This window comes from Centruroides vittatus, unplaced genomic scaffold, assembly GCF_030686945.1.
Source record: "Centruroides vittatus isolate TY-2023 unplaced genomic scaffold, ASM3068694v2 contig_1776, whole genome shotgun sequence".
Classification (NCBI taxonomy): Eukaryota; Metazoa; Arthropoda; class Arachnida; order Scorpiones; family Buthidae; genus Centruroides; species Centruroides vittatus.
The window spans coordinates 2,191,423-2,219,407 of NW_027121087.1; the positions used below are offsets into that span (position 1 = coordinate 2,191,423).

A 27,985-nucleotide genomic window follows, 5' to 3' on the forward strand; every position below is an offset into this window, starting at 1 on the left:
ATTATCTATTAAAATTAAACATTAGTTAGTTAAAAACAAACAAAATTTTCTAAATTTTACTAAATTTATAAAAGTAATTAGAAATGAAATTTGAAAGTATTAAAAATATTCCGGGGAAATTTCAAGTTACTTTTCCCGGTAGAAAAAACGAAATAATAAAGTAGTTTTTACAATTATTTGTTTCGTAAACTTTAAAATGATTGGTTACTTTTGTGATTGATATTGTGACGTAGTTAGTAGTTGATTTCAATTGTTGTGATGATAAACAATATGGTTAGTTTATTAACTGTACATTAATCAAACGAGATGCATTCTACTCTGTTTATAATTTTTCTTTTTATTTTCGTCAATAATTCATAGTAAGTTCTTTTTACTTTACTTTTTTTTGGTACCCTTTTTTTTACTATTGTATTTATGTTATACAGTATATTTATTTTTTAAATTGTCTTAAAATTGTTAAAATTTGTTAACTTGGGTCTTAAAATGTTGATATTTAACCTGACAATTTGAAATTACACTCAATATATTTTGACCTTAAAAGAAAGGACATAAGTAATAGCTATAACCTGATTCAAACATACTTATTACCTATTGTTTTTTTCTTCACTGATAATAGGAAAAATTATAAATTGCAATAATTTAATAGATAAAATATTGAAAAATATCCCTTTTTATGATAGCAATAAATCAGATTTACAAGTTTAATTTTGAAATCAGCAAACAGAAGCTAAAATGAATGTTTTGTATTGATAATATTTTTTAAAATGTCAACACTATAATGATTTATGAATTATTTTCAGTTCTATGTATTTAGAAAACGCAATATTTTTTTTTTAATCATTTCTCCTCCTCATTTACTGATACAGTATGTTGTTAGATCGTGTTAGGATTGATAGATACGTTAGTTTCTAATCCATTATATAAACACAATAAAAATAAAATATGCAAAATAAAATAAGTTTATAAATCCTTAATGTGAGGAGATAAGTTATAAACATATTTTTGGTTATAGTAAACATATATACCAGGCCCATAGCCAGAAATTTCTTTCGGGTGGGCTCATTCCTTGAATTTGATAGCTGATACCTTAACTGTCTTGGCCTTCCAGCCTTTATTTTGCTACAGGGAGTAAACCTCTACCAAACTTCAAAGGAGGTTTTAGTCCCATGAGTCCTCACCCTGCCTGTGTGTCTGATATACTATATATATAATTACACAGACACAAATCTTTACCTTCTTAGAAAGCAATTTATATTTTTATTTCTTACAATAGTAAGAAGATTCAACTGGAAGAAAAGATTCACTATATAATAATAAATAAATTAGGCATGGTTTTTAGTTTGTGTTGTTACTTTAATACATAAAATACTAAATTTTATTTTGCATATGTTTTTTTTAAAAACATTCCTAGTCCTAAATAAATATTAAAACAGTTTATTGAGAAGATACTTTTAAGAATGTAAAACATCTAAAAAATCAAAATAAGTGTCAAATATAGAATCCAAATCATCCTGAAAAATTAAATAATAAATCAGGTATTATAGCTATTCTACAATTAAAAATTAATTAATTAATTAATTAATTAATTGTAGAATATATCAGTTCATTAATCTTAAAATTACTTATTATACATTAATCATATTTTCAGCACTGTTCAAACATCAGGAACTTTTGAGTTAAAAAATAATATTTTAAGTAGATAATATTAATAAAATACAATAAACTCTAATTTTCTAGGCATCTTTAAAACAGAAAAAGTTTAGAATTACTGGAAATATATGTAATGAAGCAATAAAAGTTTAGGAAGCAATACATATGATACAACAAATATGATATGATTTTCATTATATTTGTTGAATCATTAAAATTAAACTTAAGAGAATTGTAAAATAATAATAGAACTTAGAATATTGATATTTAACATTCTAGGAAAATTCCATTCTAGATTAAAAAGGGAAAAATATGTAATAAAATAGGACCAGCATGATTAACTGTCATTTGATGAAGCTATCTTTTTAATATTCACATAATAGAAGTCATTTGTAATGCATGATACAATATATTTTTGTTCAAATTATCTAAAAAGATCTAAAATTTAAAATGAATGCAAATAATGTAATGTTAACATTTATAGAGAATAATAATATATGCAAAATTCAAATTAACCAAAAATTTGAATTATCCCAGCTTGAATTAATGTAAGTTTATTGTAAATCCAATTAATTAAGCATAGGAGAATTTTAAATATAAATAAATATCGAATTTTTAAACGTAATATTTTTCATAATAAATCTGTGTATTACAGGGTGATTCATATAGATCCAAACTTAAATTTTTTTATGGAAATTGATGAGATTGCAGTTGGTCTTCCTCCATGTATGTTGAACACATTACATCACAGCAAGTATTGGAAGTAATGGTTGCCTTCTGTCAGGCACATGTCCATGCATTACTGCATGTTGTTGATAATGTGTCTCATTTTTGTATTGTCAATGTTTTCAATCTCATTCCTAATGTTATCCTCTAAGATGTCAAATTTGCAGGGTTTGTTAAACTCTGGCAGTGCTCTTTTCACAAAAAGAAGTTCAGAGTGGTAAGATTGAGTGACAGTAGTGGGCACAGATTCTTGGAGATGACACAGTCCTAAAAAAACTCTAGATTGTTGTCATTGACTCCTGTGATGTGTGGCAAGTCATCAATCTTGCTGGAAGTAAGATTGATGACTTGCCACACATCACCTTGTCAGTTCCACATCATCAAGTTGTTCAAGTTCTGAGAAAATTCACACACATGCAGTGGTGTTTAGTGTTTTTCTAAAGAAAAGGGACTGAATTGTGCCTCTACTACCACCTAGTGACCAGTTCCAGCACTTGATGCGTTCAACATAAGTGGAGGCTTGGTTTGTGGACCACGGTGAAGGTATGCTTCCTGAAAATCTCATCAATTTCCATTTGTTCATTTAAGATTTATAATAAAAAATTTGGGTTCAGATGTATATGAATCATACTGTATCTATACAGATAAATTTTATAAGATGAACTGTGAAATTAAGAATAGAAGCACATGACAAACATTATTGCGTAAGTGCTGTAGAATAAGTTGATAAAGATCTCAGAAATTTCCAGATGGAAGAGTTTTATATCTAAAATTGTAACCACTGAACTAAATATTATTCCACTTATATATTAACTATTAATTATGACTTATAACTGAAGAACTATTGTTTTTATTTCTGTTATTGAAACTGTATATATACTGCTGCTTATACTGTATATATATTTATTTTTATTTTCAGTAGTTTCCACAAAAGAATTTTGTTTTTCAGAAACATAGGCTAAAATGTTATTCACATAGTAAAAACAAGTTAAATACAATTAACAAGTGTTTAACACATGTTAATTGCAAACTATTTGGTTGCATAATTGTCTAGGTGATCATTTGGGATTACTTGGAATGGAAGCAAAATTTCATTTTATACATTATTTGCTGACATGCAATCTCCACTTAAAACAAGACCATACTATATATAGGATATATGAATATTACTTTAATAAAATTATTATAGAAATTGCATAAATTTTCAAAAAGTTGTGAAACAAGGATAAATTAGTTTTTAAATCAGAGATAAAATTAATAATTATTGATTAATAATAAATATTTAGTAAAATATGCAATCCTAGAATATTGCAGAGGAAATAAGAGTACAGATTTATTACATACATAATGATTTAATTCTGACTATTCACATACCATAAGAGTTTGTTTAAAATCATATGATGATAGAGAATGAATTTATAATATTGTCATACAAAACAAATATGATGAAATTTAATTAAAGTGGAAAACAAGTAGTTATGTTTTTCTTATCCCATTATTTTCAATATTGAATAATTATTTATTAGTTTTGTATTTGTATTTGTTAAAGTAATTATAAGTTATGTATATATTGTGAAATTTAAAAGTCTATCATATCTTATTAAATTATAAATTTTAAATAGATAGATTTTTAAATTTCATATTTAATATCAAAATACACATCTGTAGACATATGATCTTAAATTTAGGATAAAGTAATAGTTAAAATTTTATTAGAAGCAATAAATTTTTCTGTATTCTGTCTTTTAATTTAACTGATTCTTCAATTATATTAAAACCCAAAGAAATTTTTGACTTATAAATACGTACTCACTCTTTGAACCTGTATATCCGGTACCTTTTTAAAATTCAGAAAAACAAACGTTTTCGGCCTCACTCGAGGTCTGCTTCAGGTTTAAAGAACAGAAAAGAAACTTTTTCTGGATTTTGAAAAAGTACCGGATATGAAGGTTCAAAGAGTGAGTACGTGTTTTTTACTGGTATTCAGACTTGAAGATATTTTGATTTATAAATATTCAATTATTTTTTAAAATTATTGATAGATAAATATAAAATCTATATATAAAATGTTTATCTGAATAATATTTAATTAATACTACTAAAAATAATGAAAACTGGGCATGAGAATTATTCAAAAAGTAATGCAGTTGAATTAGCCTGTATCTTTTCTTTTCAACATTACAAATTATTTTGATTTAAAACTTGTTTATTGTATAATGCTAGTTCAAAATTTAAAATTACTTTATACTGTATTGAAAACATCATCTCAATCCTTCAATACAATATTGATCAGGATGACGATAAGCCAGACGTAAGTTGATAGTACTATTGTAGTTAAGTTAGTTTTCCATTAAAGTGTTATTACTGGACTCTTAAGGTTCTTGAGTGTGAAGTATAAAGCAGTATTTTCCAGCTTTGTTTTTTGATTGAGAAAGAAACTGATATACTATTTTTCTGATAGGAAATCTAACTACTGTTATGGAATTTTGATATATCTACAAGGGAGATAAGCTACTCCAAAAAAAAAAAAAAAGTATATAATAGACAAGACTACAATATTATCAATATGAATATACACATACAGTACATAGACTTATTCATTATCATATTATTACTGTGATTCAAGTTTATTTTGCAAACCACTGTGCATTCCCCATCATAATAATCATTCCCATTTATAAAAATGGCACAGTACTGAATATTTAGTAATTTTTTAAAATTTAGTAATAATTTTTAATTTAGTGTTTCTTTTAAACAATTCTGAATGAAAATCAAATTATAGAAGGATGTATTATCAGAAATTGATGTTATTGCAGGTTTAATATATATGTGAAATCAATTCAATAGCATAGTCTTTGTAATGCTGTTGAAAGGAGATCCCACACACAGAATTAAGATGTACGGTTAGTTAGGTTATATAAAGCATTCTATTAGCCCCAGCCAACAACAGTTTTAGTGCTTGCTGTACCTTGTATTTAGTAGTAGTGGCTTACTGCTATAATATAACATCTGACTAAACCTCCATGGATACCCTTGTTTTGTGGAATGCCAGATGAGAAATGTTAGAGGTTTAAAGATTAACATTAAACATAATGTCCTAATACTGTATCTATTAAATTATCACATTTACTTATTCAATTAAATAATTTACTCCTTTTAATAATTTTGGGTGTATTTGTGTGTTTTCACTACTAAATTGAATATCAATTTAGTAGTGAAAACACATATAAACATTTCTTCAAAAAACCACCTAAACTGATTGGCTTTTTACAGTAACTTATAACACAAGGAACAGTTATTGATGTAGGCTTTATTAATGGAGAAATGCATTTTGGGTCTTAATGACCCTTCTTCGGTCCTTACTCTTTATAAAAGAATTGATAGATAAAAATTACATCACACAATAATAATACAGATAATATATATTTTTTAACTTACATAGCTGATTATTGATTACAAATTGAAATAAAAAATAAAAAATGATTAAAAGCAATGGAGTCAGAATTTTTCAATCTTACGTAATTGTACTATCAAAGAGTACACGAAAATTTAAATTTTCTTTCTTTTCTGACTTATAGAGGGCTAAAAAATAATTTAACTCTAAACCATTTGTTAAAAAATGAAATAGAATTTTTAAAGATTAAAAAGTCAAACAAGTTTTTTCGTAGAGAGAAAATACTTTTTTTTATTACATGATATTTATCCCTAAATGCATTTCGCCAGTTTTTCTGGCCTCTTCAGTAGGGCTTGCAAGTACAAAATATAATTCAAAAAGCCAGCAATGACAGAATGGAAATTTATGGAAATTTGTCATTGTTGGCTTTTTCTCCACCACCATCTCCCCTAATGCTCGTGTGGCATGGTCACATCCAGCAGCAAATATACACACAAGTCTACACGCAAAATATTAAGTAAAATGAAATTTAAAAACTTGGAATTAAAAGCATGCAAGTTTCATTGTGTGAGATTAACATAAATTGACAAAAGACTAGCATGGTGTATTATAACTGGGTGGCAGTGGGGGTGGGATCTCCTGTGGAATCCGCCAGATCTCACTAATAGTTAGACCGTTATTTAAGTTTATTTTATAATCATTTATTTTAATAATTTCTAAGTGCTCAAATAATTTCCTTTTTTATAATATACACGTATTATAAACATACACACATAATAATATACACATTCTCAAAAAGGAGAAAAATCCTTTTTGAGTATTTTAACATTATTAAGTGAGATCTCGTAACCTTCTTTGTTACAATGTATGGCCACTGCCGAATTAGTATAATTATATTTAATAGCACATAAATGTTCTCTTAGTCTGATTTTTAGGGCTCTTCCAGTTTCACTTGTATATTGATAATTCAGTTGGCAGCTGCAGGATATTTTATATATAACATTATTTTGTTGCATCATATCAATATTTTCTTTAGTTTTTAGTAATTTTTTAGTATTATTAATAAATACTGGGGCTAGAGTTATATTATATGGTTTTAATAGTTTTACTTTTTTGAACACTATGGGGATGTAAATAAGTTTTTTATAGTTCATTTGTGTTTCTTTTATTTTTTGCATTGTATTAAGATCAGTATTGTTAAGCCATTTTTCTATTATCTTATTTGGATAATCATTTGGTTGAAAAATTTTTTAAATGTGTTCTATTTCTTTAGCTTGTTCAACATAATTGCTCGTACGTGTTTTAATTTTGGTGATATACATGTTAAATATATTTTCCTTGATATACATAGGTGTACTGGAATGATAATTAACAACTTTTCTTACATTACATGGTTTAATATATTTTTTAAAACTTAAGCTATTATGAGACCTTTGGAGTGAGATGTCTAAAAATGGCAAATTGCCATTATTTTCAAGTTCAACATCAAATATTATGTTAGTTACTGTACTATTGGTGCAGTCAAGGATTATTTGAGGGTTGGTTAAAGTATTATCATAAACTATGAAGTAATCATCTATATACCTATTGTATTCAATTATTCCTCTGAGGTTTCTAATAATTCAATCTATCTTAATCATACGTAATTCGGCTAGTTTAGGACCTATGCATGAACTCGTGACGATATCATCCAATTATCTAAAAAAAATTTTATTACAAATAATTATTAGTTAAAACAAATTGACCCAGTTCAACTAAATGTCTGGTATTTTATTTAACTATATATATAGTAGAATATAAAAAATAGAATAATTAGTTCAAGTCATTCTATTTATATAAATATCTATGTGATTTATTACTTCTCAAAATTTAAAGTTCTGATATGATTTGTAATGTTTTATAACTGATTTTATATTATGAAATGTAATAAATCATATAGATTTTTATATAAATAGAATAACTTGAAGTAATTATTCAATTTTTTATTTTCCAGTGTGGTAAATTAAATTTATACAATAAAATAATAATTTTAAATTTTCAAGCTAATGTAATATACATAGTTTTGAAATTATTTATTATTAGTGTAAATCAATAATAAAAATTAGTTTTAAAGTTAACTTTTAACTCAATTATACTTTGTTTTTGTAGATTACTCATCATTAATATGAATATACTTTTTTATATGAAACATAAAAAGTTTAATATATATTATTTGTATTGATATAAATAATTACTCTTTTTAAAAAGACTTTTAAAATTAAATAAAATTTTTTGATTTAGCCACATTTAATTTTAAATAAGAATAATGTCAAATAAACTACTATTAAATTTTTCTATTATTTATTACATCAAAAAGTTTTTTTAAATTTTACTCTGTGACTAATTATTTCAGATATTATTTTTATCAAAGGAGGAAATTCAACAAACTTTGACAACTTTAAGATATTGTTTATCTTAACTCATTTATAAATAAGTAAAGTTTATTAAATAAAATACTATACAGTAATTAAATAAAAAAAATTAATTAATGAAATTAATTATTGATATAGTTTTAAAAGATTAAGTATCAATAGTTTAATAATAAAAAATATATAATTAATGCATTACATTTATTATGTAAAAAATTATTGCCCTGCATAAAACTTTGAAATGATCTTAAGTAATGGAAATACTGTATGTAATTAACTCATTAATTAGAATTTTTGTTTTATAGTGAACATTCCATTAAAAAATCAACTGAATGGGATTATATAGTATTTACTCAACAATGGCCTCCTGCAGTTTGTCGTAATGAAGTAGTCAAAAAAGTAAATTCATTATTTAAAAAATCAAATAAGTTTACAAATTATATTTTATAATTTAAAAATTAAATATAATAAGAGACCCTATTTTACTTGTAGTGTGAAATTCCTGCTAATGTAACAAGCTGGACTATTCATGGCATTTGGTATGTTTTGAAAGATTTCTTTAGATTAAAACTTTGTTTCAATATTAATTATATTACTTAATAATAGACATAAATAAAAAGGCTATTTGTGTAGCAATGTAACAGTGTTCCCCAGAAATTTTTATCAGCTGGATGGAATAAAGAAGTATCCAGGTGACAAAAAATCATGTATTATTATAAAATATTGTCATCTGCAAATGCAATCTCTCTTTCCATACATACATACATACTTACAGTATATATGTATATACAATGGTCACAAAATGCTTTTGACATCACATGCAGGGGCAGAAACTTACATGCTGTAATTGCTTAGAAATCCTGGAATGATCACACCAAAGCAATGCAATTTGAAGAAGACTGTTTTATTTTCTTATGCCAAAGGGATGAGCTGATTATCCATACTGGAAGACAAGGAATCTATAAACCTGATGTGTCAATTTTCTATTAAAGTGACTTGTCATTTGTCTTTACATATTAATATTTAATGATATTAATTATTTTAGTGTATTTTTACAAATGATCCATTTTTCCTTGTAAACTAAATAACTGATAAACATCACTAACTCCATACATTACAGACTATATTTATGTCAATGAATTCAAATCAACAAATTTTTCAACCTTTCTGTAGTCAAAATTAGAATCACTTTATCTTTAAAATATTCATATATCATTATTATATACAGACTTTTATTCATAATCAGATAATTAATTAAAATTAATATGTATGTAATTTTTAAATGCATTATGCATATTTAATGTATCATAATTATTTGTGAATAAAAATATCATCATCTAAAACCCAATAGTTACTTATTAAAGCCAAACAATTGACAGATTATGCTATTATGGCTACATTACTCCTATTGTAGTACTAGTAGTAGTAGTAGTAATGTAGCCCGATATAATCCGGCAATCATTTTGCTTTAATATATTTGTGAATAGCATGAAGGATAATAGGAATACAAAAATGATGATTGATTTGTGTACTTTCAGTTTAGCAAGGAAACTAGTATAGTGTTCTACTGATAAAACATTGTGTGTGTCATTTTTATCATTTAATTTTGTTTAATCATGAAGTTAAAATGAAAAAGCAAAATACAGGCATTTCCTGACTTAAACAAACATTATTTTCCAGAAACACATGTATAAATTGAAATTTGTTTATCGATAATAAGTTATGAAGCATAATTAGAGAAAAAATAATTAAGATTGGATATAATTGGATCTATTGTATGTACTTAAAAGCATAATTGATAGGTATATCAACTATACTTATATCATCAAAGATGATACTTTTACACTTATAAAATGAATTTAATTATAGTAAATTATAGAATTTAATTATTTTTACAGTGATTTTTTTATTAGTTTTCTTTATACAATCTTATGAAAAACTGTTTCTGTAACTTCAAGTTTGTGTAAAAATGTATCTGTAATTAATGTTCATTTGTTTAAAAGTGTGTATGTGGTGATTTTGTTTAACAAATGCCTTCACAATATAAATTATGTATTCAACATTAATTCAAATGTCTTTTAATAACTAATATAAATATAAATTCATATTATGGCACTATTTATACTATTAATCATTCAATTTTTTTAATGTTTATCACTTCAGTTTTAAATGCCATAAAACTTATTAATGCCAAGAACAAATCTGTTATCTTAAAAAGTTTATAAAATCTAACATAAAAACTGTATTAATTAGTAACACAAACTGCAGTGTTTACTATGTATCAGAAAAAAGTTTCAGCAATTAAACAAGTACAGGGTGGTTATAATTAAAGTTGCCCTACTCAGACCTGTATAGAGCCCATTCTCTTTGATGTATTTTGATGAAACTTGATATATACATTATATGGACCATGGGGAAAGGAAAACACAAAAAAAATAATTAGTTCAAATTTCTACTACTAGGTGGAAAAATGGCGCATGAAGAACAAGAAACACAAAATGGAAACACGCAAAAGGTTTTTATTCTCGACATTTGTTCAATGTGCAATCCATTTGCGTCAATCACACATTCAAAGTGCCTTACAGGGTGTTCAACAGTAGCCCATTAGGTTTCTTGAGAAATTGCAGCAATATGGCGTATTATGCAGCATATTATGCTTTCAGGCAGAGTCTAAATGCCTCTTCTATAGACACAATCTTTCAGATATCCCCACAACCATATGGATTTGTTCAATATGAAATCCATTTGCATATTGAATAAATGACAAGAATAAAAACCTTTTGCATGTTTCTGTTTTGTGTTTCTTGTTCTTCATGTGCCATTTTTTCACCTAGTGGTAGAAATTTGAACTAATAATTTTCTTTGCATTTTCTTTTTCCCCACAGTCCATATAACATATATACCAAGTTTCGAACATAAACGTACCCAGCAAATTAATTAATGAAGTAACTAACACCTTATTCATTGCTGAGGGCATTTATTAAGGAAACGAACGTTTTTGATCTACTTCATAGATCATCTTCGGGTTGAAACTGACGAACATGGAATAATTTTCATAGAATAGAACACCAAAATTCAAATTCAAAAAATACCGACAACAGAGCAACTAATTAAAATAAGAATTAAAGCGTAAAAAATACATAAACATAAAATAAAAGACATACAATTCCAAAATTATTAGTACAAGCTACCATCAGTTAACAGATGATAAAAACTATTAAGGTTCTCAATACGTAATTGCGGAACATGGCGCAAATCATGAGCTATTTATAAGTCTTTTAATGGCAAACTTCCATGCTGAGAGTAAGCCCTTTGCATCTCTGGTGTTAATGCATCTATCATCAAGTTTACTCTTGCATATTTCCATCTTTTCGGCAGTCTTCGCTAAAGTTGGAGAGTGTACTTGTCTGATGATTTCCGCCTCTTCCCATCCAATGACGGAACCTTGTGCTTGAACCATCTGGGCCAGTACCATTGCGTTTGAACTTTTTCTAAACTCCCTTAGCAACGAATAAGGTGTTAGTTACTTGATTATACCAAGTTTCATCAAAATACATCAAAGAGAACGGGCTCTATACAGGTCTGAGTAGGGCAACTTTAATTATAACCACCCTGTACAAACAAAATCAACATCATATTATTTTGTTGCTATATGCTGACACAATGAAGTGACTTTCTTTCAAACACTTGGCAATCAATGATATTAAATGTAATCTATTATTTCTGCTGTCTGTGAATTTGTAATTTGTATTTTTGAGGTATGTACCTTTTAATTATGTAATGTTAGCATGTTTAATTCGCGTGTATATATGTATGTTTTCTCATGTTTTAATTTAATATTTAGTTAGCTGAGGAGGGGCGAATGCCCGAAACACAATTTGTACCTTTGCGTTCTAACTGAATAAAGATGAATAACCTGTCAAGTGTTTGAAAGAGAGTCACTTCATTGTGTCAGCATATAGCAACATAAATCACAACATTGTTTCATTGGTATCAAAAATATTATTTTGCATTAATAATTAAAATAAGATTTGTTTATTTGTATTTAACTCTTTTGAGTAATATATCTTTTATAATGCAAGTTACATGCATATGGAAAAAATATATATTTTTTCATATGCATGTAACTTGCAAGAAATAAAATTTAATATAGAGTAGTCTTAGAAAAGTGTTTTTTTTTTTTTTTTTTTTTTTAATTATCAACTCTACAGAAATTAGTAATTGCATGTCATTTTTAAATTTCAGGCCAACTGGTAAACATGATCCAACTTTTTGCAATAATTCTTTGGGATTTAATGTCTCTCAAATACAGGTATGTGAAGAAATATATAGGTATATAATAAAGTATTCATTTTATTGAATTTATATAATAGGTGTTTATTTATTTATTTATAATCATAAAAAGATGGTTTCAAAGTAAGTTTTAAAAGAAATTTAAAACTTACTTTGAAACCATCTTTTTATGATTATGATTGTGTGTGTTTGTAATGATTCACATATATGTGCATATGCCAATAATGTTAAGATAATAGTGGTTCTGTTTCTCTGCAAAGTGATTTGTTTCATCTTGCTAAATCCTTTGAAACATTGAATTTATGAATTAATTTCATTAAATCAGCTACAATGTGGTTTTCTCTATTAAAGAATCCAACTTATTTTCCCTTTCATGTTGGAATTTTCTGATACAGTATGTAGAAGTAATAAATGACTTAGGGATTCTTTTTGATCAGAAATTAACTTTCAGTATCATATTGATAAAGTGGTAAGTCAATTACTTTACACTGAATCACTGCTTACTGTGCAATCTTGTTTGAGGGTTCCCCAAGTTCTTCAGCCGTATTCAATAATTTGACAGAATTATTTTTTTTAAGAAACTTGATGGTTTGAGTACATCTTGTGACATTTGATTTACATGTAGTGTACCTGTTAAAATTACTCAGCAAGACACTTGTTTGTATTTTTATAACTACAGATTAAATGTAACTTGGTGCTCCTGCTTATCCATGCTATTATGAATATGGCTGAGTTTAAACATTTGTTGTGTGTTCCATGTATGATGCTTAAATGAATGTGTAAACTCTTTATTGATGATTGTATGTAATTTTGTTTTCTTTTGATTTTAAAGGTGTTGTTAAACAGAAAGTAGTTATCTCTAGTATTGTGCTATGTATAAGGCTTTACTGTACTTTTGTAAAAGTACACACACACCAGTGGAACAGAAACCTAATTAAACAGAAAAAGTTCATCAGAGAGGAGCTATTTTCTATGTTAAAAAAAAACCTATTCGAAACAAAAACCTGCCAAAGTGGAAAATTCATGGCACATGTGATTCCTGTGTACACAGGTTTTACTTTACATATAAAATTATTTTAAAATGTTATTTTTTTAAAAATTCAAGCACATGACAAGACATATCAATATATATTTGATAAAAATAGAGATTAGATTTTTATATTCAAGCAACTATCTTAGGTTACAATAACATTATAACATTTACAGATATAATGTATCAGTAATTTATTATGATATTCTGTTCAAAATTCATTTATCCAATATAATCCACAGAGAAATCTGCCAGAAACTGTGCGCCTATCTCAGTTATCATTTTGCCATGAATTGCTATTCTCTAGCTATCATTTTATTTTAGATTATTTTTATACTTTAATGTTAAGCTGTATATTTATTATTTTTAATCATTAAATTTGATAAGATTTTATTTGTTATATTATACATAAAAAATATAGATGTACTCATAAATTAATCTTGAACTGGATTATTGTAAAGTATATAAAGAACTAGCCTATTCCAGCAACTATTTTTATTTATTGTAACGTTTTTGCCATTATCATAGCAATATAGTCAAATTCCAAACCTCATGTCCCTTATACTATGGCACATTGATGAAATAAAGCAAATATATTTTTTATAACTGATGAATTATTAAAAGTTGAAAGTATACATAGTATTTACTGTGTATCGGTGAAATACATTCCATATCATGTTTGCATACTTTCATTTTTAAGATGGTTGATTTGATACAAAGTAAGATATTACTATTATGTTCAGTTTTATTAACATTTTTTTATGTTTAATTAATTTTATACTTACACCTAGCTCTTAATTTTAGTTACTGAGGAGGCTGTAAAATGTAAGTTGACCCAAAATCATTTAGTTATGTATGTAATCAACCAAAATAAACATACCGTATATTTCTGCAGATAAGACGCTAGTCGAATCATAAAAAAAGGCCCCCAAAATCTGGGGTTGTCTTATAGGACAGATACAATAAAATTAGATTGAAATTTATATAAATTAAAACCATTATAAAGAAACGGACAAACCGTAATTATTTACTAGTAGACAGTAGGGAGTGTCCACAAAATAGAATAGCCCATTTGACGTTTTTATGAATAGTCAAGGTCATTACCCGAATGCCCAAATCAGTGCAAACATTTGCAACAATAGCAAGGCAGAAAATAAAATTTGTTTATTCGAAAAATTACGAATAGGACATAATCCGTATACACTATACAGTATTATTATCCAGATAATAATCGCTGATCTAAACTAAATTCATAGGCCATTGATAGTTTGGGGGTCGTCTTATAGGACAGATATATGCTAAAACTATAAAACTTTGACGAAAATTTAGACCTCGTATTATCCGAAGGTCGTCTTATCTGTGGAAACATACGGTAATTAAACCACAGTTTTGGAACATTGAATTACCAGTAGTGTTCTTATACACCTGCAGATGCAAGATTATGGAATTCCCGAGAATTTTCTAATAAGTCATATACTTTTTAAAAACTTGATCAAGTTTATTTTTTCTGGTCTTGGCACATAATGGTAGAATGTGACATTAGTTGTTTTCTGCCAGAACTCCAGCTATGTGAAAGAAAGAAGAGTTATTCCAAATGTTAGCTCACGGTCACAGTGAATAGCAAAATGAATGAAAATTTTCACTTCCTGGTTTCTCAATGTGTTCAAGTGATGGAATGATTTGCTAAACAAGAAAAATTCATTAGAAATGATATCACAGGTTGTGTGTTATTTGTTCTGCTTTTTGCATTTGCTGGAGATTTGCTGCCAGTTTGGACTAACCAGAAGTGAATACATAATTTACTTTTTTACTCTTTGGGAGTAAGCACAAAACTGCTATGTAGAACTTACTATACAGGAACACTTTTTGATGAGTAATATAGACTTTATTTTATGCAACAGAAATACATTTTGGGTTGTTTGTCCCTCTTCAATCCTTATGTACAAATTGATAATACTGCAGAATAAATAACAGTAAAATTGCCAATTATTTATATCCTACATATGAGTAAAACTCACAAAAAATAAGGTTACCTGAAATGGTACTTTATTACTCCAGCAGTCACTCTTAAATATTTAAAATAAATGGGTAGTAAACCAAAATAAATTGAAAAAAAAAGTAAAAGTATTAATTAAACAATATAAAATACTATTAAAATGTGATAAAAGGGGTATATTTGTAAAACATAAAAGTTAAAACTTGCTAAAAAAAGGAAGAAAAACACATCAAACCTTAAAAATGAATCAATAAAACCACTAAAATAAAAGATGTAAAATTCTTCACTGTACATTTATCATATAGACTGGTTGACGTACGGTGTAGCGAATTAATAAAATGGAGGGGAGAAAGAACGTTTTAAAATGGACTCTTCTTATTTTTTAAGTAATGGTTGCCAGATCTCACTGATGACGACGCTAGTTTAGATTCATTCTGTTATTTTCATTGATTTTGATAATGTCTAACTGTTCAAATAATTTTCTTTTTATAATATTTTTTTTTCCTATTTGAAAATTCAAGTGAGATCGTGCAACCAGCATGATCGCAATGTGTGGCAACTGCTAGGTTAGAGTAATTATACTTTACTGTGTGTATATGCTCTCTTATTCTAGTTTTTAATAATCTTCTAGTCTCATCTATGTAATAATAATCTAGTTGACAAGTACAAACAGAAACATAGACCAAATTATTAGTTAACAATATAAATTTTTTTTTTATTAATTGATTGTTTGGTTTTTAAAAAGTTGTTATTATTATTATTATTGTTCAGTGTGGGGGCTAGTATAGTGTCAATATTCTTTGTATGTTTTCAAAAATGACTAGGATATAATTTAGTTTTATATAAATTAATTGCATTTGGTATACGGTTTATTTAGTATTGTAGTTGTTTGGCCAATTATCAATAATTTTGTTAGAGTAGTTCTTTAACTGAAAGATGTGATATATATGTTCTATTTCATTGTTTTGGTTTATTATATTACTGTTACAAGATTTAATTTTGTTAAATACATATTGAATATATTCTTTCTTTATGTACAGTCAAGATCATTTCAAAGTTGACAACTGAAAAAATTATTTTTTTTAATATTTTAAGGAAAAAAATGCATTTCTGATCTGTTAACTACTCTGCATATTGCAATAGCCTTGTTAATTGGCGTAAAACAATAGATAACTGATTAGTTTGTTTCACCAATAAACAATCGAAGAGCGGCAAGTAAAGTATTGTTGTATCAATTGAAAGTTGACAACAAAGAAAACATTGTAAATACAGTAAGAAATTAATTTCAAATTGGTTAAAACACAAAATTTAATTCCAGAGTTTTCAATTAAATACTTTTTTATTGACACTAAAAAACTATGTTAAAGAAGACAGAATTCAGTCTTGAAGAAAGAGTGCAGATTGTACGTGAGCAGAAAAAATGGCGATTTTCCTTCTATTATTGCAAAAAAGTAACAAATATCACGAGAAGGAGTCAGAAAAATAGTGGTCAAATATTTAAATAACAATACAGTGAGAAATTTACCATGGGACACTGCCCTAAGGCCACAACATCAGTAGAAAATGCCATGATTTTCCATGAGATTACCAAAAACTCTTTTATAATAGCTAAAGAAATAAAAGAAGAGCTTACACTTGAAGCCAATGTTTCAACTATTAAGAGAAGAATAAATAAAAAAAGTTTCCATGGAAGAGTGGCTCGTAGAAAACCAATGATTTCAGCAGTGAACTAGAAGAAAAGATTAGCTTTTGCCAAAAAATTTGTGGACAAGCCCCTAAAGTTTTGGAAGCGTGTTGTTTCAACTCACCACTCTAAACAAGAGTTGCAGGATGCTAAAAGACAGAAATTTGTTTGGAGAAAGAAAAATCAAGCATTCAATAAAAATAAAACTGTGGGAACAATAAAACAAACACTCAGCTTACATAATGGTTTGGTGGTGTTTTTTGAAGTTCGAAATGGGCAATATTGTTCAAATTCGTGATCACATGAAAGCAGTAGATTACAAACAGATACTTAAAGACAATTTAATGGCATCAGCAAAGAAAATGGAAATTGAAAATAAATTTGTCTTTCAACAAGACAATTGATCCCAAACATACAGCATTGCTTCTCAGAAAATATTTCATTGAAAATCAAGGTTCTTGAAAGACCACTGCAGTCACTAGACTTAAATTTAATAGAATATCTGTGGGACAAATTAGACCGCTGTATTCCTCTTAGCCATAGAAAATCTTTATCATTGTACAAAGAAGAATTATTTAAGGTTTGGTCAGAAATGGGCAGGATATCATTTGTAAATTAATTAACAGTATACAAAGTCGACTTCTTCATGTAATTCAGACCAAAGGTGATCCAACAAAGTTCTGATTTGACTCTTTCTGAATGTTTTATTTCGTGTCAACTGTCAACTTTGAAATGGTTTTGCCATACAACACAAATTTACAATTTGTAAAATATACATAATACTTTCTTCAAAAGTTTTTGATGGATTTAATGAAAAATTAAGTCTTAAAAGTAAAATTAAGGTTAATTTAATTTTTAATATTGATAATATGATGATAAACTCAAAATTTCAGAAAACAGACTGTCAACTTTGAAATGCTCTTGTGACTGTACATAGGAATACTGGAGTAAAAATTGACGACTTTCTGACATCACAGGGTTTAATATACTTTTTGAAAGTGATAGAATTACTAAATCTTTGAACTCTGATGTCTATAAAGTTCAACATACTGTTGTTCTTTCTTTTTCAGTATTAAAGCATATATTATTTTTGATATTATTGGCACAGTCAAGTATTCTTTGAGGATCAGTTAATCAGAGGTGCTTTTTCACTGTTTATAATAATTAATTTTTAAATTATCTCATTTCAAAATGAATAATGCCCGAGAAAAAAGTACTGTAGGGCAGTGGTCTCCAACCCCCGGTCCGTGGATCAAATGGTACCGGGCTGCCCAAGGAACATTAAATTATTTCCATTTTATTTACTGTGGTGTATTTCTCTCGGGTTTGTGCGACTTTCAATGGACGGGAGCTGAGAGACGTCACCTAAAATTGTGAGTTAAAATGTTAAATCACTTTATATTCATTTTTTGGCGTAACTGTATTTTATTTTGAAGGCATGTTTAAATACAATTAAATTAAAACTATTAAATCAAAACAATCTAAAATATAAACAATCAATGTTCCCCCACAGCGGGCCGCGGTAAAATTATCAAACGTTGACCGGTCCGCGGCGATAAAAAGGTTGGGGACTGCTGCTGTAGGGTATTGAAAGATATGATGTATAAGTGCAAAACTGTATAAATGAAAATATATATAACTGAAGTGTTTTACAATGGAGAAAGTACCATACAGAAAATATTTAACATATAATTGCAAAAAATATACAACATATTAATAGAGTTTGACTGTACTTATTTTTTAATCATATATAGTGTTTTTTACAATAGTAGAAATAGAACACTTCCTTGTGAGAGTCCATTCTTTTGAATATGCCATCTGCTTTTTTCCACATAATTTGACAAAGAATTTTTTGTTTGTTAGTAACAATTTTATAGTATTTATCAAGTTATGCTCCCTTGTCATTTCATAAATCTTCTTTAGAAGACTTTGGTGATTAACTGCATCATATGCAGCTGTTAAATCCATAAAAACAACTCTGTTATCAGTCCTCTCGCATAACTGTATGAAAAAGTAATAATCAAACTGAGAAGTTCTCATCTACAACCAAAAATATTCTTTATAAAAGTTTGATTAGTTGCAGAAAGCTTTTTGCCATTGCTTCACATGAAATTGAGACTCATGAAGCAATTTATGAAAGTATTAAATAAGAATATTGTTTCAAAAAAGCAAATTGAGAGATATATTTGTGGAATCTGGATTAAAAAAAACTACAATTTGAAGCTTGAATAACAAAAATTGAAAAGGAAGCTCGAGTTACTGGGTTTCAGAATTGGTGTAGAATGGCATTTTGGATTTTGCATCTTGAAGATAAGTTAAATTTGAGCCTATGGATGTGTGTGTATTTGAGTTGACACTATTTTCCTGAGAAATTATCTTAGAGTTTACTGCTGTTAATAGGTTCGTATACTTGCCAATCTGATGAAGTCAGCCTCATATATAATCTAACTAAGAAAAGCTGATTTTGGAAAACAAACACTGAGAAATAAAATGCAATTTGTAAAAAGATTATAGACAAAATTTGTGTTACTTCAAGCATTTATTCAATCTTCATTCTCTTTATCACAATAATGTTTATAATATTGGCTTTTTCCTATTAGACAGATTACTACTAGTAAAAATGTAGAATATGGAGTAATAGTATGATGGTCAGTCAAATATAAACCAAACTTTGTCCTTCTCTTTATTAAATGAATATTTTTGAAATATTCATACAAGGCATTTTTCTAAATAGTTTGCTCTAACATTTAACTACTTTTGCCACTGTATTGGCAGTCGTTTGATTTTGTAGTAATTAGTGAGTTGTGTCCGAAGCCAACTGTTCACAAAGCACTCCACTTGCTCATTATTTTCAAATTATTGTCCTCCTAACATCACCTTGAGTGGTCCAAACAAGCGGTAATCAGATGGCAATATGTCCAGGGTGTGTTGGGAGATGTCCAATACATTTGTGTTTATTTTCTTTGAGTTAGGGTGGCAGTCTGAGGTCTTGTGTTGCAAATGGGGATACCACATTTTTGGATCGATAGACTACCTTGACCTTGTTCAACGGTTTGCAGTAGTAAGCAGCATTACATGTCTTTCATTTATGTAGGAAACCAATGTACACGACCTCTGCTTATTTCTAGCCAAATTGTTTAATATCTTATTAATTTATTAGCCTTGTTGAAGATTAATTAAAAATCTGACTGTTCATTTGATTAAGAAAGCATTAAGGAATAATTTAAACATATTTTTCTATAGTCTCTTCATATTTATTTTATTTAGGATCTATTCTAATTTTAAGGAGACTAATATTTTTTATTTCAGAAAATCTTTAATTTCTGCATTTATGATTATTATACTTATAAAGGTACTTTTTATATTCGTTAATGTTTATTTATTTTCAGTCTATTGAAAGTGAACTTCTTGTTGTATGGCCAAATTTATTTCCCGATACATCTACTTACTCATTTTGGTTAGTAAAATATTTTTTTTAAAGTTATTTTTTAAGTCATTTTAGACATACGGTATCATTTAATGAGAATAGTTATAGTTTAATGAATCTCATAAAAATAAATTTACATTCTGAAAAGTCCATTAATAATCAATATTATTAATTTATCTTGATTGTCTTTTATTTAACACCTAAATTTTTGTTTTAAGTATATACATAATTTCTTTTTCAGGGCCCATGAATGGAAAAAACATGGCACCTGTACTGTTTCCATACCTCAACTTGATAATGAATTAAAATATTTTACAATGGCAATTTACTTTCATAATAAGTATAATTTTAGAATGTTAGTATAATCATTTTTCTCTAATAATCTTCATTTAAAATTATTTTATTATTAGTATAATGTTTTGCAAAATAGAAGCATTGACAGAAAACAAAAGACAATAGGAAGGAATTGTAATTTTGAATTGTTTTAATCCTATTTTTTATTTTTGCCCCAATTCCTACCAAAAAAAACTTGAATTCATTTCAAGACATTTCAGTTTGATAGCTTTTTTTCAAGTAGCCCTGTGGACACTAAGAGCATCTATTTTTTTCATGCTTGCAGTAGGGATGACCAAATTGTGAAGATACACCCAATGTATCTGGAACTGATCGGTTTGATCAATTCCACATATGTTGGATCTATGGAAAGTTTCTCGTTGGAATGTTTGCAACAGTCCAATGCTCTGGGATCATCTGGAACAATAGGCACCTGCCTTAGCCACCATTTGGCTGTTGTTTGATAGTCATTAACAAAAAAACAATAAAAAACATGCTATTGCATTGGGTTACTTAATATTAGCATGCTTTTCATTATTTATTTTAATTTAACAGCATGTTTAACAATAATCAAATATGTATTTCCGTCATATTTAAGAATGTTCAAAAATCTTATTGGTTTTCTGCTATTTTTCATTCTCTACGTATATACTTAGTGATATTTAATGATTAAATATATTATTTTTATTGTTTTTGCATTATTTGTCAGCACAATAATTAACTTTATACTGGAAAGGTTTCGTAATTGTCGAGTGATTGGTAAATTATGTTAAATCACATTTTTCAGATTTGATAGTAGGAAATTGAATGCATTTTTTCTAGAAACCAAGTGCAAAACTCCAAAAATATCATTTATTTTGCCTCAGAAGATCCTTTTGGTTTACACTATGTTGCAAAAAATATTCTCTACACAAATTTTAAAGACAAAATTTTGATGTGTGTGTGTGTACATGTACAGAATGCTACCATTTAAATTACTGTAATTATGTTTATAATCTGAGAAGTATATGATGTACACTAATTGATAGCACAATCATCAGAGTTTCATCTCCCATCTGTATTCAAATATTCTTATTGTCTATTAACACTAGGAAGCAACTTAAATGAAAATGGCAACTCTGTAGTAGAGAAGGCATTTAGTGTTCTGAAGTTTGGAAAGTTGGAATCACTCATCATTGTGCAACATGAGTAATTTTCAGGAGCCGTAGGAGGAGTGATAACAAATATGCTGTAGCGAGCATAGGAAGAATTTGAGTTTCGGTTGAATGTATGCAGTGAGATGCAAGGTGCACTCATTGAGAGACTTGTAGACAAGTGTTTAGTCGGAAGAAGTTTGTATTTTGTTTGTCGACAGTTGTTATCAGAAGTATAAATAAAGGTATTTAAATAGAATAGATTTATTAGAACAATGAAGATGGGAAAGTGTCAACATCAGAAAGATAAAATGTACCTAACGTGTACCGAGTGGACTACTTTGTACGGTGGTCACTCCGGTACCGAGAACCGATCGTAGTTCAGACGCCTGCCATTTCTTCACTGTTCTCTCTCCCTTCAACCTTTCGAGCATGCATTTTGCACTCATTGAGAAATTCTAATGGGCAAACGTAAAACTTGGACAGTTTGTAATAATGTAGATTAAATCATTGGAAATGTTCTCAGTTAATAATTAACGTAGAATTCTAACATTTTAAATTATTATTATTTGGAAGACCATGGACACACTGGTATATCATTTGGTTACCAGCTGTAAAATGAGTAACTTGTATAGTTGCATTAAGAAATTAAAAATTTCATTTTTTTTCTGTAATTTAATAAAGTAAAATTTAATAAAATTGTTTCATCAGGTTTTTAGAAAATGGTGGTATTCTTCCAGATGAGAGAAAATTCTACGATGTAAGTAGTTTGTTAAAAACAATAATTTAATATCATTAAATTGGCAAATAATCTTTGCTATTGTATATTTTCCAAATCAAATCAGCACTACTGTTTTAATGGAGAGTAGTAATAATGATGAATTTTATATAATTATTTTTTAAAACCTTTTGTTTTCAGATTGAGGAACTTCACACAGCTGTAGAATCTCAACTTGGGAAGAGAGTTGGATTTGAATGTATAAAACAAAGAGTAAGTTTAAGCAATTAAAATTTATTAAACTAAACTGTGAATCAAAAATTCTGCTATTCAGTTATGAATTATAATAATAATGAATATACTCTCACATAAATTAGGACACCTTATAATATACAAATTTTTAGAGGTTATTTGATAATCGTCACAAAAAAATATGATGTTCGTGGAAAGCATCCACAAACTAACAGCACTTACTGAAAATGATTTTGTTTAAAAATTAAAATTTTAATGTAGATGAACCATGTTCTGGGATACCATCAAACGTTGACAAAACGATTCATGTAAAAATATGTAGAAAGCCACCACAATTTAGAAGATTGGAATTGTAAATGTTATTGTAAAACCAATATTTGATCACCTTATATTTGAGTGACCATGTTCATTTTAATATAGTTTCTATATTCACTATCAGAAAAAAAGTTTGGACTAGGTTTATATGTATATTGCTGTTTTTGTAACAGAAGAATGATTCATTTTTGATAGAATAGTGACCAGGTATTAAAAAAATGGGTGCACTACAACAGTATAAACAGAAAATGACATTGGGCCAGTCAGAATGAACACTTAGTATTACTTATTAACATGTAAAAACACGTAAACAGATAATGAAAATCTTCTTTACTCGCCATGTCCAATCACCGGGAACAAACTATTCTCCACAGCAGAGACGACCTTTCTTTAGAGGCTTTCGCCTCTGCCAAATTATGTAAAACAGTCTAAAAGAAAGCCTCTAAAGAAAGGTCGTCTCTGCTGTGGAGAATAGTTTGTTCCGGTGATTGGACATGGCAAGTAAAGAAGATTTTCATTATCTGTTTACGTGTTTTTACGTGTTAGGGCTGGCGGAAATACAGTATTATTTTACAGAGAAAACTTAGTATTACTGCAAAGCCAAGATTATACTCTAGGGACATCCAATCTAAAAGCAGAGTGTAAGTCCACATGATGCAGAGCAAAATAATGAGTAATGTTACACTTTCAAGTCTGACCTTTTAGGTGTCATGTTTCTGTGAACTGACTTTTTTAAATCTTTTAATCTTGCACATTTGAAAACTAACAACTTCAATACAAACTAGTCATAGAAGCCGTAAAGATCATTTTTTCCTGTTCAGTTTGATATTTACTAAGTAAAAATTTAATACAGATTTGATTGTTCATACTTTAAATATAATGTATACAAATACAAAAACCAATTTTTTAGCCTTTATTTATAATTGCACGCTGAATACCGACTGACATTCTATTTAATATTTACCCAAAGGACAGAAAATTATTTTTAAAGATATATGAAGATATGTGCAATGAAATTTTAGTTTTTTTTTCATTTATATATCATTCCAGCAAATGTGCACATGATAAAAAAAGTGCATTAATCTGATATAATTTGATGTTTATATATTCATTTGTATTTACATTGAATTATTTAATAACTTCTTCAACAAAAAAAAAAGGCAGAAAAGCCTTTTGTTGCAAAAAAATTTGATAAAGTTGAAAAATTGCAATTTTGATCTTAAATTTTGTCAATAGATGAAGCTAATAGGATGATGGCTATAGAAAATAGAAGCAGACACATTTAGATTAAAAGTTACGGGAATAGTGCTGGGTCAAAGGTCATTCCTGTATCTCACACAATTACTGCCCAGAAAATGTTAACTCTGTATTTAATTAATTTTTGTTGTAATAAATCCCTCAACTCCAGTTCTTGTGTTTGCATTGTCTGTGACAAACTAAACTAAACCAGAAGTCTGTCTAAAATGCATACTAACAAAGAAAATCTTAAGCACAAATTCGATACATCATTCTTATTGTCTATATTCCTAAAATGGTGTAAATAAGTCCAATCTTAGAGAGATATCGTTATGTTTATATTTGTAGTCTAAACAATATTTGTAATCTACACAAGCAGCACACTGTAGTAACCACAAAAACTGCCAAGGTCATGTTGTAATTCATTCACTATTTTCACTTGATCTGACTCTAGTTTCCACCTAGTTGGGTTATTGCAAAATTCATTTACTAGATTTAGATAAATTTTTAATTCAACCTGCCAGTTTTTATAACAAAAGGAATTCATCAGGAACTGCTTGTTAGGCACTTCAGGCATTGCTTAGGATGGCTAAATTTTGGAGGTAACAAAATAAAAAAAATTGTTTTATAAAATTCTTTTTATTAAAAAATAATGTAACAAATAGTGTAGTGAAATAATAAAATTTAAAAATTTTGATGACCCAATATGTAAAGTACTGCTTAATTTCTCAACCATTGTCAAATCTAATTTGAGCTTAGAATAATGGAAATCCTCATTAACATATATATAAAAAGGATACTATATATATGAGGATTTTTTCTTATTAAGTTCCTTATTAATTTACATACTAGTCTAATTTCTTATCTATTAAATGCTATAGCTTTGTTAATTTGAGTTTACATCTTAATCTCAATTATTAATATTTTGCTGCTATATATACTAAATGCCTTGAAACTTGTTCATATTTTTTCAAAAAACTTCAAGAAATTTTATTTATTATTGAGATTAAAAATGCAATTCATGAATTGAAGTTTTGACTATTACTGCTTCAGATTCTCTTCAGATTAATCTTTTATAACCTGAAGATTTATGTAAATTACTACATATTTTAATCCCAGTCTGTTTTTAGACAGTTTGAAATAGAGCATTTCAGAAAAGTAATGCTTGATTTCAATTGTCAGTTTGTCATGATAACCATTTACAAATGAAAAGATTGTCTGTATATTTTTCTTTCAAATACTCTAAATATTAATCAACCTGATAATTTTTAAGCATTTTAATAATAATTTAATGTATTAAAAACTCTCTTTTCAGGACAATTTTTCTCTGCTCTTCAATTCCTATATATGCTTAAATAAAAATTTAGAATTAATTGACTGTAATAATGACAGACATTGCAAGGGAACGAAAATAATATACCTGCCGATGGAAAGTAATGAATTTTTTCTCGCACGACTCGTATTTGTGCACGTCCCACATTATTTAGGAGTGTGGTCGGTCTGTTACGTAATTTCGGGATCGGTGCTGTTTTTATCGGTAATCGTCATTGCCATACTTATTAAATCTTTTAGGAAGGATAAACGCAAACTTCTGTTTTCCGTTGACGAAAAAATGAAAAATTAAAACGTGCAGATCGCTCGAGCATTCTAATATTTTTATGCTGCTAATAAGTGAACAGAATATTAATGTTATAAACTAATTGAATCGTAAGTTAAGTTAGTTACATTACTAAACTACATAATTCAATTAGTTTATAATAAATACTGTAATCGAGTAATTCATTAATTGAGAATAAATTCAGTTAAACTATATTTAATATGTTAAAGTCGGTAAAAATATAAAATGTTATAATTAGATAAGTCTCTCAAAATTCATTTGCTGTATTAAAGCAAAAATAATAATATAATTTGACTTTTCAACAGAATCTTGAGCATGCCCTATTTACAAATGAAAACTAAATTATATAAATTTATATAAAACTTTTTTAAAATTACATCACGATCGTTCCCGCCCCATACATTAAGAATGTTTATTAAGAGTACAAATGGAATTTGTGATTCTCTAGAAATAGAACCTCGTTAGTCTTCCAATACACATCAAAGCGTTTGGTAATCTTTTATAAACTTTATTTTTCTACTGTTTTGACGACATGTAATATATAAGTATATGTACTGTACTTACTTATATGTAACTTTAGTAATTCTTGAGTTTGTCAAATGCGATTGGAAGAGCAAATATTTAAACATGACAAATTTTATTGTTAATTACACTTGTTGGACATTTGTATGAAATGACAATCAAGTTTTTGTATTATTCAAGTTGAAAAAAATAAATTTATTCCGACTGTTATTAATGATTTGTTTTATAACAAAGTTCATCTGGGAAGTGCAGAAATTTTGGTTAATGTTACCTACGGTAGCAAACGAGGTGGCTCGACTCTGAAACAGTAGGGACGCACGTTCTAACGTAACCTATTCTAATAAATTACCATAATTATTGCCAACCAAATTATTAGAATAGGTTAGAGCGTGCATCCCTACTTTTCAGAGACGAGCCGCGATGTTCGCTACCATAGGTAACATTAACCGAAATTTTATTAAGTGGAAAAAAGCGGCGACGATAGAAATAAATTTGTGGAGAAAACACGATACAAATGTACTTCTGTGCTCTCTTCACTTTCTTTTCTTGCATAAGATGCATCCATAACAAATTATATTTAGTATTAAAGTGAATGTTTGAAATAAATGATGATGGATGCTTTCTGTCAGTACTTTTTCAATGAACAATTTTAGGTAAACTAAAATATAACTTTATTTCAATTGGCAGTTAAGGTTGCCACCTTAAACAGGACCCAGAGCTAAAAAAAATCCCAGAATTTTTCATAAGACTGGTTCGTCTGGATACGTTGGGCCCCTGGTCACCCCATCGTGGGCTTGCAGAAAAGACCCATATATGTGTGGAGCAGAGAGAGTTAAAACAAAAAAATTTATTTCAATAACCAGAAATTTCAACCAGAATGTTTTCTTGACTTTTTTAGTTTTGAACATATTGATATATCATTATTTGAAATTGTCCTCAGGTAAAGCTTGTTTGATTTTCTTAGAAGTGCAGTATGGTACAGATTCTGTACTGTACTGGTAATGATAGTCTAGTTGGCGAGAGTTGCAGAAATGAACCAGAATTTTAACCAGTTTTAACATAATAAATAAATTTAATAGAACTAAAAGTAGCAATATTTGCCAGATATAATCATTCACTCATATAACCACTTTCGGATGAATAAACCAAAATATTAAAACTCCTTTTATGTCCTTCGAATCGGACGGCAATTAATAAAATCGTCATCCGAGTAATTTGAGACTCTCCGATGTTGATTGCATATTGTTGTT

The 27,985-nt window shown here is 27.8% G+C and overlaps 1 protein-coding gene across 1 annotated transcript; it reads left to right on the forward strand.

The window, feature by feature from the left end:
* Window positions 1-206: 206 nt before the first annotated feature.
* Window positions 207-26,945, forward strand: RNaseX25 (Ribonuclease X25). Its single transcript, XM_067263425.1, has 9 exons — window positions 207-359; window positions 8,484-8,577; window positions 8,671-8,717; window positions 12,424-12,490; window positions 20,571-20,638; window positions 20,850-20,963; window positions 22,786-22,834; window positions 22,994-23,065; window positions 25,911-26,945. The coding sequence occupies exons 1-9, from the start codon at window positions 307-309 to the stop codon at window positions 26,217-26,219; spliced, it is 873 nt and encodes a 290-aa protein (XP_067119526.1). The 5' UTR covers window positions 207-306; the 3' UTR covers window positions 26,220-26,945.
* The last annotated feature ends 1,040 nt before the right edge of the window (window positions 26,946-27,985 follow it).

Excerpts from the sequence above, each read along its gene's own strand:
- RNaseX25 (XM_067263425.1), top strand. The coding sequence starts at position 307 with ATGCATTCTACTCTGTTTATAATTTTTCTTTTTATTTTCGTCAATAAT. Across the intron at positions 12,491-20,570 it reads TTAATGTCTCTCAAATACAG|TCTATTGAAAGTGAACTTCT; the intron begins GTATGTGAAGAA and ends ATTTATTTTCAG. Across the intron at positions 22,835-22,993 it reads ATGAGAGAAAATTCTACGAT|ATTGAGGAACTTCACACAGC; the intron begins GTAAGTAGTTTG and ends TTTTGTTTTCAG.